This window comes from Cherax quadricarinatus, chromosome 84, assembly GCF_038502225.1.
Source record: "Cherax quadricarinatus isolate ZL_2023a chromosome 84, ASM3850222v1, whole genome shotgun sequence".
Lineage (NCBI taxonomy): Eukaryota > Metazoa > Arthropoda > Malacostraca > Decapoda > Parastacidae > Cherax > Cherax quadricarinatus.
Window position 1 is genome coordinate 2844268 of NC_091375.1, and position 15432 is coordinate 2859699.

At 41.0% G+C, this 15432-nt stretch overlaps 1 protein-coding gene across 1 annotated transcript in view; it reads left to right on the forward strand.

Moving 5' to 3' along the window:
• Positions 1–2972: 2972 nt before the first annotated feature.
• The window catches only part of LOC128704239 (cysteine dioxygenase type 1), an 84767-nt gene continuing 72307 nt past the window's right edge, over positions 2973–15432 (forward strand). The window contains exon 1 of the mRNA XM_070102941.1: positions 2973–3226. Within this exon, the coding sequence (XP_069959042.1) occupies positions 3057–3226 (170 nt within the window). The 5' untranslated portion in view covers positions 2973–3056. The remainder of the gene's footprint in view (positions 3227–15432) is intronic.

Consider the following 15432-nt stretch of genomic DNA (forward strand, 5'->3'; position numbering starts at 1 on the left):
ACAAAGTATACATTTTTAAAGACATCCATACTGCAAAAATAAAATGAATTCATTTGCTTTTTATTTTCAATATAAATGTTATTTAATATTTTTAAATGTTTACTTAAATTTTCATTATATACTTTATTAATTATATATAAATTATCTTACAAAATTATGTAGTGTGACTAAATAACGATTTTTCAATATTCTGATGGAAACTTACTAGTAACTCTCCGGCTTAACTCTGCTAACAGTCTCCGCGGGAGACAGGCACAAGTGGTGTTCCACAAGGTAATTTCGACAACAAATAAATTCTATTTGCCCAAATTTTAAACATTTCCAGGACTAGTGTTTCAAACAATTGACACTTGACCCAAAACATGAACTCCAGTAGAACCGGAGCTTCTCAAACATTTGCAAACAAATTTACCAGGATGCACTGTGCGCAATAAGGCTATTTCGATTTCAGCCAGGAAATATAATGAATGTCCCTACCTGTGCTTGAGTCAGCCCTTTAAATTTTGGTAAGGCCTCATTTAGATTATGTATACCTGGAGAGGGTTTCGAGGGTCAGCGCCTGCGGCCCGGTCTGTGACCAGGCCTCATGGTGGATCAGGGCCTGATCAACCAGGCTGTTACTGTTGGTCGCATGCAACCCGATGTACGAACCACAGCCCGGCTGGTCAGGTACTGACTTTAGGTGCCTGTCCAGTGCCTTCCTGAAGACAGCCAGGGGTCTATTGGTAATCCACCTTAATGAATAAAACACAACCCTACTGGAGTTTTACGACAAGGTAGAAGTAAGGCAGGGTAGACTGCATTTTCTTGGACTGTACAAAGGCCTTCGACACAGTTCCGTACAGGAGATTACTGCAAAAGCTAGAGGAGCAGGTAGGAATAACAGGGAAAGCACTAAAGTGGATCAGAGAATACCTGACAGAAAGGAAACAATGGGTGATGGTACGACGAGGTGTCAGAGTAGATGCCTGTGAGAAGCGGGTTTCCACAAGGGTCAGGGCTGGTGCTGCTTCTGGTATATGTGTGAATGACATGACGGAAGGGATAGATTCAGAGGTGTCCCTGTTTGCAGACGACGTGAAGCTAATGCGGAGAATTCAGGTGGATGAGGATCAGGCAGAACTACAACAGGATCTGGACAGGCTGCAAGCCTGATACAACAACTGACTCCTGGAGTTTAACCCCACCAAGTGCAAAATCATGAAAATTGAGGAAGGTCAAAGAAGACTGCAGAGTGCTGGCTAGGGACGCCAAAGACTGCAAACCTCATTGAAGGAAAAGGATCTTGGGGTTAGTATAATACCAAGCACATCCACTGAGGCGCACATCAACTAACTGCTGCAGCATATGGCGCCTGGCACACCTAACAACAGCGTTTCGACACTTTAGTAAGGAATCGTTCAAGACTGTACACCGTATACGTCACGCCCACATGAGAGTATGTAGCGCCAGTATGGAACCCACACCTGGTCAAGCACGTCAAGAAATTAGATTACGTGCAAGGGTTTGCAACAAGACTTGTCCCGGAGCTAAGGGGTATGTCCTAAGAGGAAAGGTTAAGGGAAATCGACCTGACAACACTGGAGGACAGGAGAGGTGGGGAGGGGACATGATAACGATTTAAAATACTGAGAGGAATTGACAAGGTAGATAGGGACAGGATGTTTCAAAGATGGGACACAACAAGGGGTCACAACTGGAAGCTGAAGACTCAAATAAGTCACAAGGATGTTTGGAAGTATTTCTTCAGCCACAAAGTTGCCTAGAAGTGGAACAATCTGGAGTCATGTAGTGGAGGCAGAATCCACATATAGCTTTAAGTAGATACGATAAAGCTCGTGGAACAGGGAGTGGACCTAGTAGCGACCAGCGAAGAGGCGGAGCCAGGAGCTGTGACTCGACCTCCGTAATCACAAATAGGCAAACAGGCAAGTACATGTGTATCACTTGGGTATCTTCACCAAGAGACGTTGCGCCCGCCACAGGTTTTATCTGTAGCAGATGTGGACACTGTCACATGTATGCGGGGCCCCATAGTGACCTTACATTGATAAAGCCTTTAATGGGCGAAACATCTCTCAATAGACACCCAGATGTTGGAAATGCCCTTTTCGTCGGTATTATATACTTCTGATACGGTCTAAGTTGAGTGGTGGTGGCGGCAGTAGTAGTAACAGTAGTTTTCTACAGTATACCTGGGTTAACTTCTGTCTATTTATTTTTTTTTCACTTGGAAGCTGCCTTGACTTTGTGCGCAGGCGAAGCGTGGAAACGCAGATACTATATACTCTTACAGAACCAATCTTGTATAATGGACTATGACAGAAGAACCATCTTGCATGATGAATATGTTAGATGAACTTGCTTTATGCTTGTAAAAGGTCATTTACTTCAGTATAGCCACGCAATTTGGTGCTTATAATTTTGATAATATTTTTTTATTGCAAATATTAAAAGGCGTGTAGGCCAGTACTAAGCCTACTGCAAGCATAATTTTGTACTTATTTTTATGTAAGCAAAAAATCACTAGAGTGAGCTTACCAGTCAACCCATATTAACCAGAAAATAAAAATATTATGTGGCCTATCATTTAGAAGTGTGTGGGAGATAACCTTACTGGTCGTAATCCCACGAATCTGTCCATTATTATATGAAAATTTCTTTCAAGTAAATTGTCCCTGTACGTTGCCATGGGCGCCCGGGGAACAGCCAATCAGCTCCCTGCCAACCGTGGGCTTGTTTGTGACGTCACTGGACAGCCTAATCATTAAAAACATATATATTTATTCTCATGTACATACAACATTACCAATATCTCAGAACACCTAGAACATTAATGCTACACTGTAAGCGATAGTGAGAAATATTATGCAGGGGTAACTGCGGTATAAACACCATGTGAAAATCAATAACACTGAAGCGGATTTGTGGAGGTATCTAGCATGATGGAGGGAATGTAAAGGGTGTTGCTGGCTTGCTCCTGTTGTAGTATCTCCCCGTATATTGTATTGTATTGTAGCCTAGGTGTATTCAAACACTTGTTCTACTCATCTACCATGGAAAGCATGGAAATCCCCGAGATGGCCAGCCTAGATGACCTGATCCAGGAACTGTACAAGGTCTTCGAGAGTGACCATGTTAATGTGGATTATGTACGTAATATTATGGCCAGTTACAAGTCCAATCCCATTGAGTGGAAGAAATACGCAAAGTTTGACCGCTACCGGTAAGTGAAAAAATAAGTTTTATTAACAAATCAAGGTACAACCGCATCGTGCGTACTAAATTGACCTTTAATATTTAAACTTTCATTTCCTCATTCGGTAATCAGATGTGGCCAAATTGGAAGACTGATTTTATTTTATTGAAAAACATGTACGCAGATTAGATAACAGATGAACTAATGGTTCAATTCACAAAATTAGATTTATGAAAGAAAATGGATGATTGTAATCAATCGTCGTCTTTCGTCTCCTCTTCCTCTTCCTTTTCTTCTCCCTCTCCTCCTCCTCTGGTCTCTGGGGCTGGTCTTTACGACAGAGAGAAAAGAGGCTTGACAACCAGGTCTTGTGTGTTTGACGATCACCTTTGATTCGGTCATGACGACCAGGTCTTATGCAGTCTTGATTAAATTTAGTGTGGTCTTGATTAGGTTTGGTGTAATCTTGACAATCAGGTCTTGTGTGGCCTTGAAGTCCAAATCTGGTCGTCGTCTAGGTGGCCCAATCTGTGGTCAGTCTCTAGGATATATTATAGTATTAGAGACACTTTGCAACTCTAGCTGAACACATGCTCCGGCCTCGTTATTAGTGGTAGCGCCTACAGGGTCGATCCCGAAACGTGTTGAAACGTTAAGCGTGTTTCATTACACCTGTTGCCCTTGTTCACCCAACAATAAGTACCTGGGTGTTTGCTCACTAGTGTGGGTCGCATCCTGAGGGAAGAGGTTAAAAGAAACCCCCAGTGGAAATAAGCCACACTGATTGGCTTCTTTTGGGTTATCCTGGGTTAATTACAGAATCCTGATATACGTGCATCTCTCCTATGTGCATGTTATTTGTGTGTATGTGTATCGAAATATTTGACTAAAAAGTTCACTAATAAGATGCTCTAATGTTACATGTCTTATTTACATATCCTGGGTTACTAACGCTCCAGGTTAATCATTTGAATAATATCTCTCCTTCCTTGTGAGGCAATCACTAGTGCTTCGTCGGGGATGTTCAACTCTTAATCGGAATATGTTATGTTCGTTCTTTAAAATGTTTTACAAGATCGAAACTATTTCGGTCCGGTCCATCCTCAACCTGTTTTATAAGAAGGATCAAAGTTGGATGATGTTTCTGTCAGTTCTGGAACAATGTTTTACACTTTACAGGAAGGATCGAAAGTGGACAATGTTTCGGTCTGTTCCAGATCAATATTTTTACAGGAAGGCCCGATCTTTTGGTTGTCACTTAAAGTTTGTGGGTCTTTTGCTGTTTTTATCGCAACGATTATTCAAATCTCTACAAACCGCCTAACACTTGGCAATACAATTGCTGAACGAAGCCTATAATTGAGTTCAACCGTCAAGTTGACCAACTATACTGCATCTGGCCTCTCTTTGTTCCTGCCTATTATCTCCTTTCCCCAGGTATATCCTGACTGAAGAAACCTGTTATAAAGGTGAAACGTTGTCAGTAAAACGTTTGCTGTTACATCTTTAGTGTCTATCATCTATATCAAGTCGGTATCCCCAGTATTGTTTATTTCACTTGCTCTCTTTTTCAGGTCACCCCTAGGATGTAGCCGAGAACAGTGTACAAACAAGTCTTCTGCTTTTCTATCTCAAACTCACACACCTAGATAATACACGAGTCTTTTATATAGACGTAGATCTTCTCTGAAGTTAACTTTGGTTTGAACGTCAAGTCCTCTCCTGGTTTTCCCCTGTACAACTCCTAGGCATCTATTTACTGCTAGGTAACTGTTACTGCTAGGCAAGTGTTATTTAGGTAAAACGTTTTATTACTGCTACGTTTCACTCACAAGGAGCTTTATCAGCTAATACGTACATGAGCACTGAAGGTATATAATGGACAATAGGTAAGGACCCATAAGGGTATAACATCTAATTCTAGAATTCAGTACTATGTGGTAGTCCTTTGTGTTTTAAATGGTTGTAAAGCCTAGCTGGGGTAGGCCAACGGATGCTTAGCCAGTGAACGGGTCATCAAGTGATTAGGATTCACGTCAGGAGACAATGTGTTGTTTCCTGACGAATAAACTACCACCGTGCTCAATAAGTTGAGCTTGCTAGAGGCAGTGGTAGCAGTAATAATTGTAGTTATAGTGTTGGTGGTAATAGTAATAGCAGTAGTAGTGGTGTGCATCGATCTCAAGTGATAGCGGAGTTGTTTTAAAGGTGATCCATGCTAATACCAAGTGTTAGGAGACTGCCCATACCTGTCTCACCTCGCAGAATTCGACCCAGGTATTTTCGGTTGGTCTTGAAAGTGATGGAAGGAGGACTGAGTTTGAGAAAGACCTACCTCGTATGGTTGCGCAATGTCTTGTGATATAAATATAAATTGTTAAAGGACACCGCACATGAAAAAAATATGCGGAAGAAAACATGTATATTGACCTGCTTACATAAGCTACCATGGAGCTATCAGCGTTTCCAGAATTATGAAGGCTAATAATATGTTAGTCATTTGGGAAAGCCCGGTTGCTAGGTTGGTTTAATAGGTTTAAAGCCTATCGACTACACGAAGGTCATTAATGCTGCATGTCGCCTCTCCACCACCACTCAATGATGTTAGGTAAGACACATATGCAACAGTTAGGTATCTTTATTGTGAAACGTTTCGCCTACACAGTAGGCTTCTTCAGTCAAGTACAGAAAAGTTGATAGAAGCAGAAGATACTTGAAGACGATGTAATCAGTCCATCACCCTTAAAGCCTACTGTGTAGGCGAAACGTTTCACAATAAAGATACCTAACTGTTGCATATGTGTCTTACCTAACAACCTGTCGGTATTTTATACCATTTTAATGTTCAACCACTCAATGATACTACAGGTAGAGGTCAGCCTAGGACAGGTTGGAGCGAGGGGCTTGGACTTCCAGCAAGCATGCGTGAGCGTGTTAGACAGGAGCGAATGGAGAGAAATGGTTTTTAGGACTTCACGTTCTGTTGGAGTATGAGCAGGGTAATATTTGTGAAGGGATTCAAGGAAATCGGCAGACTGGACTTCAGTCCTGGAGATGGAAGTACAGTGCCTGCACTCTGAAGGAGGGGGTGTAATGTTGCAGTTTCATAAATGTAGTGTAAGCGCGCCTCTGGCAAGACTGATGGAGTGAAAGATGGTGAAAGTTTATATATATATATATATATATATATATATATATATATATATATATATATATATATATATATATATATATATATATATAATTGTAACCACGAACAAGTGGTACTGATCAATAACAACACTGCGACTAGCCAAGAACTTAAACCCATGTTGTTTTGGCCAGACTCACGGTGAGCAAAAATCACATGACGCTCTAACCCACAGGACCACCAAATCCTACAAGAATTATGCACCCTGCAGAGCTAGGTGTTTTACGGTAATCCGAGGACATACGGTGGTGTGGGTGCCTCTGAGCTAATTTCATTCTACTCCCCGTTTGGTGTACTAGCCCTAACTAGTCATGTGGTTTTCGCTCACCATGAGGCAGGCCAAAACAACATGGGTTCGAGTTCTTGGCTAGTCGCAGTGTTGTTAATGATATATATAAATATAAGTATATATATATATATATATATATATATATATTTATATATATATATATATATATATATATATATATATATATATATATATATATATATGCAAAACAACCACTCTGAAAGAATAGTTCCTTGATAATGTGAGTAGTCACGAACGCGCTTGGAATTTCTCTATTCTTTCAGAGTGGTTGTTTTGCATATTTTGAAATCACCTGTTTACTGTGATCTTATTGCATATATATATATATATATATATATATATATATATATATATATATATATATATATATATATATATATATATATATATTTCAACAAGTCGGCAGTCTCCCACCGAGGCAGGGTGACCCAAAAAAGAAAGAAAATCCCCAAAAAGAAAATACTTTCATCATTCAACACTTTCACCACACTCACACATTATCACTGCTTTTGCAGAGGTGCTCAGAATACAACAGTTTAGAAGTATATACGTATAAAGATACACAACATATCCCTCCAAATTGCCAATATCCCAAACCCCTCCTTTAAAGTGCAGGCATTGTACTTCCCATTTCCAGGACTCAAGTCCGACTATATGAAAATAACCGGTTTCCCTGAATCCCTTCACTAAATATTACCCTGCTCACACTCCAACAGATCGTCAGGTCCCAAGTATCATTCGTCTCCATTCACTCCTATCTAACACGCTCATGCACGCTTGCTGGAAGTCCAAGCCCCTTGCCCACAAAACCTCCTTTACCCCCTCTTTCCAACCCTTTCGAGGACAACCCCTACCCCTCCTTCCTTCCCCTATAGATTTATATGCTTTCCATGTCATTCTACTTTGATCCATTCTCTCTAAATGACCAAACCACCTCAACAACCCCTCTTCTGCCCTCTGACTAATGCTTTTATTAACTCCACACCTTCTCCTAATTTCCACACTCCGAATTTTCTGCATAATATTTACACCACACATTGCCCTTAGACAGAACATCTCCACTGCCTCCAACCATCTCCTCGCTGCTGCATTTACCACCCAAGCTTCACATCCATATAAGAGTGTTGGTACTACTATACTTTCATACATTCCCTTCTTTGCCTCCATAGATAACGTTTTTTGACTCCACATATACCTCAACACACCACTCACATTTTTTCCCTCATCAATTCTATGATTAACCTCATCCTTCATAAACCCATCCGCCGACACGTCAACTCCCAAGTATCTGAAAACATTCACTTCCATACTCCTCCTCCCCAATTTGATATCCAATTTTTCTTTATCTAAATCATTTGATACCCTCATCACCTTACTCTTTTCTATGTTCACTTTCAACTTTCTACCTTTACACACATTCTCAAACTCATCCACTAACCTTTGCAATTTTTCTTTAGAATCTCCCATAAGCACAGTATCATCAGCAAAAAGTAACTGTGTCAGTTCCCATTTTGAATTTGATTCCCCATAATTTAATCCCACCCCTCTCCCGAACACCCTAGCATTTACTTCTTTTACAACCCCATCTATAAATATATTAAACAACCATGGTGACATTACACATCCCTGTCTAAGACCTACTTTTACCGGGAAGTATTCTCCCTCTCTTCTACATACCCTAACCTGAGCCTCACTATCCTCATAAAAGCTCTTTACAGCATTTAGTAACTTACCACCTATTCCATATACTTGCAACATCTGCCACATTGCTCCTCTATCCACTCTATCATATGCCTTTTCTAAATCCATAAATGCAATAAAAACTTCCCTACCTTTATCTAAATACTGTTCACATATATGCTTCAATGTAAACACTTGATCTACACATCCCCTACCCACTCTGAAGCCTCCTTGCTCATCCGCAATCCTACATTCTGTCTTACCTCTAATTCTTTCAATTATAATCCTACCGTATACTTTTCCTGGTATACTCAGTAAACTTATTCCTCTATAATTTTTACAATCTCTTTTGTCCCCTTTCCCTTTATATAAAGGGATTATACATGCTCTCCGCCAATCCCTAGGTACCTTCCCCTCTTTCATACATTTATTAAACAAAAGTACCAACCACTCCAACACTATATCCCCCCCTGCTTTTAACATTTCTGTCATGATTCCATCAGTTCCAGCTGCTTTACCCCCTTTCATTCTACGTAATGCCTCACGTACCTCCACCACACTTACATTCTGCTCTTCTTCACTCCTAAAAGATGGTATACCTCCCTGGCCAGTGCATGAAATTACCGCCTCCCTTTCTTCCTCAACATTTAAAAGTTCCTCAAAATATTCTCGCCATCTACCTAATACCTCCCTCTCCCCATCTACTAACTCCCCTACTCTGTTTTTAACTGACAAATCCATACTTTCCCTAGGCTTTCTTAACTTGTTTAACTCACTCCAAAAAAATTTTTTATTTTCATTAAAATTTCTTGACAGTGCCTCTCCCACTCTTTCATCTGCTCTCCTTTTGCATTCTCTCACCACTCTCTTCACCTTTCTTTTACTCTCCATATACTCTGCTCTTCTTATAACACTTCTGCTTTGTAAAAACCTCTCGTAAGCTACCTTTTTCTCTTTTATCACACCCTTTACTTCATCATTCCACCAATCACTCCTCTTTCCTCCTGCCCCCACCCTCCTATAACCACAAACTTCTGCCCCACATTCTAATACTGCATTTTTAAAACTATTCCAACCCTCTTCAACCCCCCCACTACTCATCTTTGCACTAGCCCACCTTTCTGCCAATAGTCGCTTATATCTCGCCCGAACTTCCTCCTCCCTTAGTTTATACATTTTCACCTCCCTCTTACTTGTTGCCACCTTCCTCTTTTCCCATCTACCTCATACTCTAACTGTAGCTATAACTAAATAATGATCCGATATATCAGTTGCCCCTCTATAAACATGTACATCCTGGAGCCTACCCATCAACCTTTTATCCACCAATACATAATCTAACAAACTACTTTCATTACGTGCTACATCATACCTTGTATATTTATTTATCCTCTTTTTCATAAAATATGTATTACTTATTACCAAATTTCTTTTTACACATAGCTCAGTTAAAGGCTCCCCATTTACATTTACCCCTGGCACCCCAAATTTACCTACTACTCCCTCCATAACATTTTTACCCACTTTAGCATTGAAATCCCCAACCACCATTACTCTCACACTTGATTCAAAACTCCCCACGCATTCACTCAACATTTCCCAGAATCTCTCTCTCTCCTCTACACTTCTCTCTTCTCCAGGTGCATACACACTTACTATAGCCCACTTTTCACATCCAATCTTTATTTTACTCCACATAATCCTTGAATTTATACATCTGTAGTCCCTCTTTTCCTGCCATAGCTTATCCTTCAACATTATTGCTACTCCTTCTTTAGCTCTAACTCTATTTTAAACCCCTGACCTAATCCCATTTATTCCTCTCCATTGAAACTCTCCCACCCCCTTCAGCTTTGTTTCACTTAAAGCCAGAACATCCAGTTTCTTCTCATTCATAACATCCACAATCATCTCTTTCTTATCATTTGCACAACATCCACGCACATTCAGACTTCCCACTTTGACAATTTTCTTCTTCTTATTCTGTTTAGTAATCTTTACAGGAAAAGGGGTTACTAGCCCATTGTTCCCGGCATTTTAGTTGACTTTTACAACACGCATGGCTTACGGAGGAAAGATTCTTATTCCACTTCCCCATGGATATAAAAGGAAAAGTAATAAGACCAAGAACTATTAAGATAAAATCAAAGAAAACTCAGATGAGTGAATATAAATAAATGTGTACATGTATGTGTAGTGTGACCTAAGTGTAAGTAGAAGTAGCAAGACATGCCTGTAATCTTGCATATTTATGAGACAGACAAAAGACATATATATATATATATATATATATATATATATATATATATATATATATATATATATATATATATATATATATATATATATATATATATATATATATATATATATATATATATATATATATATATATATTTAATATATATATATATATATATATATATATATATATATATATATATATATATATATATATATATATATATATATATATATATATATATATATATATATATATATATATATATATATATATATATATATATATATATATATATATTATATATTTAATATATATATATATATATATTATATATAATATATATATATATATATATATATATATATATATATATATATATATATATATATATATATATATATATATATATATATATATATAGTGGAACCTCGGTACTCGAACTTAATTTGTTCCAGAAGGCTGTTCGAGTGCCGATCTGTAAGAGTACCGAACGAATTTTTCCCATAAGGAATAATGTAAATTTGATTAATCTGTTTTAGACCCCCAAAAATACTTACAGCGACTTTGCCGTGTATTTTCGTATTGTATTTATGATTGTATTCTCGTTATCTTGGTCTCATTTGATAGAATGAAAGATATATTACAGAAATAAAGATGATTTTGAACGGTTTACAGACTAAAAAGTACCCTGAAATTGAGCTCAGTGTAGCGGAAACGTTCTATTTTTGCTAATGTTCAAGAGTAAACAAATCACGTCATTCGTCCAATACAGGTCAATATGCTTTCACGAATGCGCTGATATTATTTATATCATTTTTGTTATCACTAATCTTCTTAGGCCCCCATGGTGATTTATTTATACAAATAATATAAAACAAATGCGAAGAAACACGAAATAGTTTACAGTGAAATTCAGCAGTTTTTGACTGCGCGACAGCTGCGGGGAGACTGACGCAATGTTCTGGCAGGTTGTGTTCGTTTAGTCTAGAACGGAGTTGTTCGAGTACCGTGGTTCCACTGTATTTATGTGTCGTGCCGAATAGGTAATACTTGCGATTTTGCCTTAAATAGCAACGCTTTCTTGCCGAATAAGGCAAGCAAAAATTTGTGTATGCAATAATTTTGCAAAAAAATAATTCTGAACCTAACGAAAAAAAATAAATTTCATTGTGTTTGTTTATTAAATTATTGTAAAGCTGTCTTAAATATATTTAGTTGGATTAGGCTGAATTAAACTGCGCTTGTTATAATAAGGTTGGGTTGTGATGTAGTCCAGCTGGGCTTGTGAGGTCTCTGGGGAGACCTAATTTGACCAATTATATGGTCACACCTTGCCTTGGCAGGCGTCTGTAGCCACGCCCACGTCTGAGGTCTTTTGTTCTTGACGCCTCAGACCTAGGCGTCAGGTCGCAACACGTGGTTGTGGAGGGTGCTTGGACCACGATAAAAGCCCAAGGAAGAGCATGATCAGGAGATTCGAGCGGAGCTGCTGCTGGGGTGCAGAGCTCCTGAGCAGACTTCCAGCGGAGCTGCTGCTGGGGTGCAGGGCTCGGGAGAAGGCTGCTGAAGTCTCTGGAGGAGACTGTTGGAGGCACTGGGCAGAGTACTGGCTTGGCGCAGTACTCGTGCTGTGTAGGTCTTGGGACCTGTGGCTTAGTTCCTGTAGTGAACTGCCCTCTGAACTATATTGTAAGTTACATTCATTTTGGTCAAGTTGATTGTATTTCCCTGTCTCACTGCTTATTTATGTGTACTACCCCATTTATCTAAACCACAATAATGTTCTGTTCCCAAATATATTATTGTACAAAGACTTAATAATAAACTGTGTTTGAGTAGAATAGTAATAGTCACTGTCCCCGTTATTTTCTCCATTTATTTATGTTAAGTTAAAGTAGTGAGAGGGTGAGTAGTGTGGAGTGTGGTGGGTAGAGTAATGAGAGGTGAAGTTGTAGTCACCAGTGACCTCACATTACCTACCTACCGCTCACCTCTCCTGTCATCACCTACCTACCTCCGCATACCTCACTCCTACCACCTCGCCTGTCCCCTACCTACTGACTCCCCCCACTTACCCCCATATTCCCTTAATCATCACCCCCCTACATGACATGGTGTCTAAGCGGTGGTGGTTCTTATTATTTTTATAGTAGGAACCAGTCCCATGTGCCTTATTTTTGACTGCTCGGTTATACTTGTTATGCTACCATTTGCTACCACTTTTTTTTTCTTGTGTGTGTAAAATCTAAAGTTAATATCTGTATGATATTATAATCCTAGTGACCTTAACTGTCCTTTTTTGACGGTGGGTCTAAATAACTGTTTGGGTGTGATATTATATTTGGTGGAGTTGGTTGTTGGTTAGAGATAAATGGTGGAGAATATCAGTATTTGGGTGAGACTTTTCGGGGAAGCAATTACTGGCCGAAATTGAATATTTACAGAGGAATGAGAAGTCACCCAGCCCACCTTGGAAGACTCACCCACAACTGTCACCCATTGAAGAGTTGCCTATAATTGCTGTCCACCTGATGTGCCCAGTCACCCAGCTGATATGCCCAGTCACCCAGCTGATGTGCCCCAGTAGATGTATTGCTGCCCTGGTCTGTCATCCAGTGTAGTGGGTGTCTGTCTGCGTCACCCAGCCTCTGTGACCATCACCCACGGACCGCCAGTTACTCGCAGTTGCCAGGGATGGGTGACCGCACCTGCTGTTGATGACCTGAAGTGACCTCACCTCACCTCGAGCAACTGACCATAGCCTGCTACTGCTGATGTCGGCTGCTGTGATGCTGCTGAGATGCTGTAGCCGTGCTGCTATGCTGTGGCCGTGCTGAGATGCTGTAGCCGTGCTGCAATGCTGTGGCCGTGCTGTGTGCTGCTGTGATGTTGAGATGCTACGGCCGTGCTGTGATGTTGAGACGCTGCGGCCGTGCTGTGATGCTGGGACCGTGCTGCGATGCTGTAGCCGTGCTGCGATGCTGTGGCCGTGCTGTGTGCTGCTGTGATACGGCCGTGCTATGTGCTGCTGTGATACGGCCGTGCTGTGATGATGGATATGCTGTGGCCGTGCTGTGATGCTGCGATGCTGCCTAGCTCAAGAGGAGATGGCGGTGATGCTGCAGTGGTGTGTGAGGGATTCTGGCTGGTGTGCCAGGACAGGAGAATCTACTATGAAGGAGTTGCCACCCTCGGAGATGTGGAAGGACGTGAGCCGCGGAGATGGACTCCAGCTGCTGGGACCAGCCTGCTTTCAAGGGCGGCATGGAGGTGTGTCCTGCCTTGCTGGTCGACCTGTGCGACAGGTATGCGGGGATGCCCTGCCAGCCATGAGAGACAATTAAGAGTGTGAGATGTCCCCAGCCTACTTTGACTTGCCAGAAGTGTTAGTGTTACCTGTGTGGAATAAGGTGACCTTGAAAACGGTCCAGTGATTATGGCCGCCTTGTTTTATGAGGCCAGTGAATCCTAGTAGTGGCATAGGATAATGGAGGGTCTTAGCTGCGATGCCTGCCCTGTTTCGATTTTCAGATGTTGTAGTGCGCATGTGAAGTGTGCCGAAAATGTGACCTTGGTGGTCGTGAAGTGGTCCAGTTGCAGTTACTTGAAAGAATGCAACCCGTTGGAGCAGTTTTCCACGCCATAGAAGCCTAGAGAGGTTTGGCCCAATGGTTAACGTGCGAGGGTGACTAGCATTGGCTAGTGCATTTCTAGTAGAAGTAGGGAAGGCACTGGAGCCCGATATTTAGGTTTAAGGAGAAATGACGGGTAAGGAGGCTTTGCACCAGAGAGCGACTATTATGCTGGCCAACTGCCAGGTGTACTGTTTATGCTGCCTTGTGGTAGATGAGAAGGTTGAGGGAAATATAATTGTATTATATATAATTTTGTCTTTGTATTGTAATAGATTTAAGGGGTTAGGATTAAAATAGTCTAATAACTAGGACAAATTGTCCTAGTTCTCAGATATTTTAAACTGGGGGAGAAAGGGGGATGTGATGTAGTCCAGCTGGGCTTGTGAGGTCTCTGGGGAGACCTAATTTGACCAATTATATGGTCACACCTTGCCTTGGCAGGCGTCTGTAGCCACGCCCACGTCTGAGGTCTTTTGTTCTTGACGCCTCAGACCTAGGCGTCAGGTCGCAACACGTGGTTGTGGAGGGTGCTTGGACCACGATAAAAGCCCAAGGAAGAGCATGATCAGGAGATTCGAGCGGAGCTGCTGCTGGGGTGCAGAGCTCCTGAGCAGACTTCCAGCGGAGCTGCTGCTGGGGTGCAGGGCTCGGGAGAAGGCTGCTGAAGTCTCTGGAGGAGACTGTTGGAGGCACTGGGCAGAGTACTGGCTTGGCGCAGTACTCGTGCTGTGTAGGTCTTGGGACCTGTGGCTTAGTTCCTGTAGTGAACTGCCCTCTGAACTATATTGTAAGTTACATTCATTTTGGTCAAGTTGATTGTATTTCCCTGTCTCACTGCTTATTTATGTGTACTACCCCATTTATCTAAACCACAATAATGTTCTGTTCCCAAATATATTATTGTACAAAGACTTAATAATAAACTGTGTTTGAGTAGAATAGTAATAGTCACTGTCCCCGTTATTTTCTCCATTTATTTATGTTAAGTTAAAGTAGTGAGAGGGTGAGTAGTGTGGAGTGTGGTGGGTAGAGTAATGAGAGGTGAAGTTGTAGTCACCAGTGACCTCACATTACCTACCTACCGCTCACCTCTCCTGTCATCACCTACCTACCTCCGCATACCTCACTCCTACCACCTCGCCTGTCCCCTACCTACTGACTCCCCCCACTTAC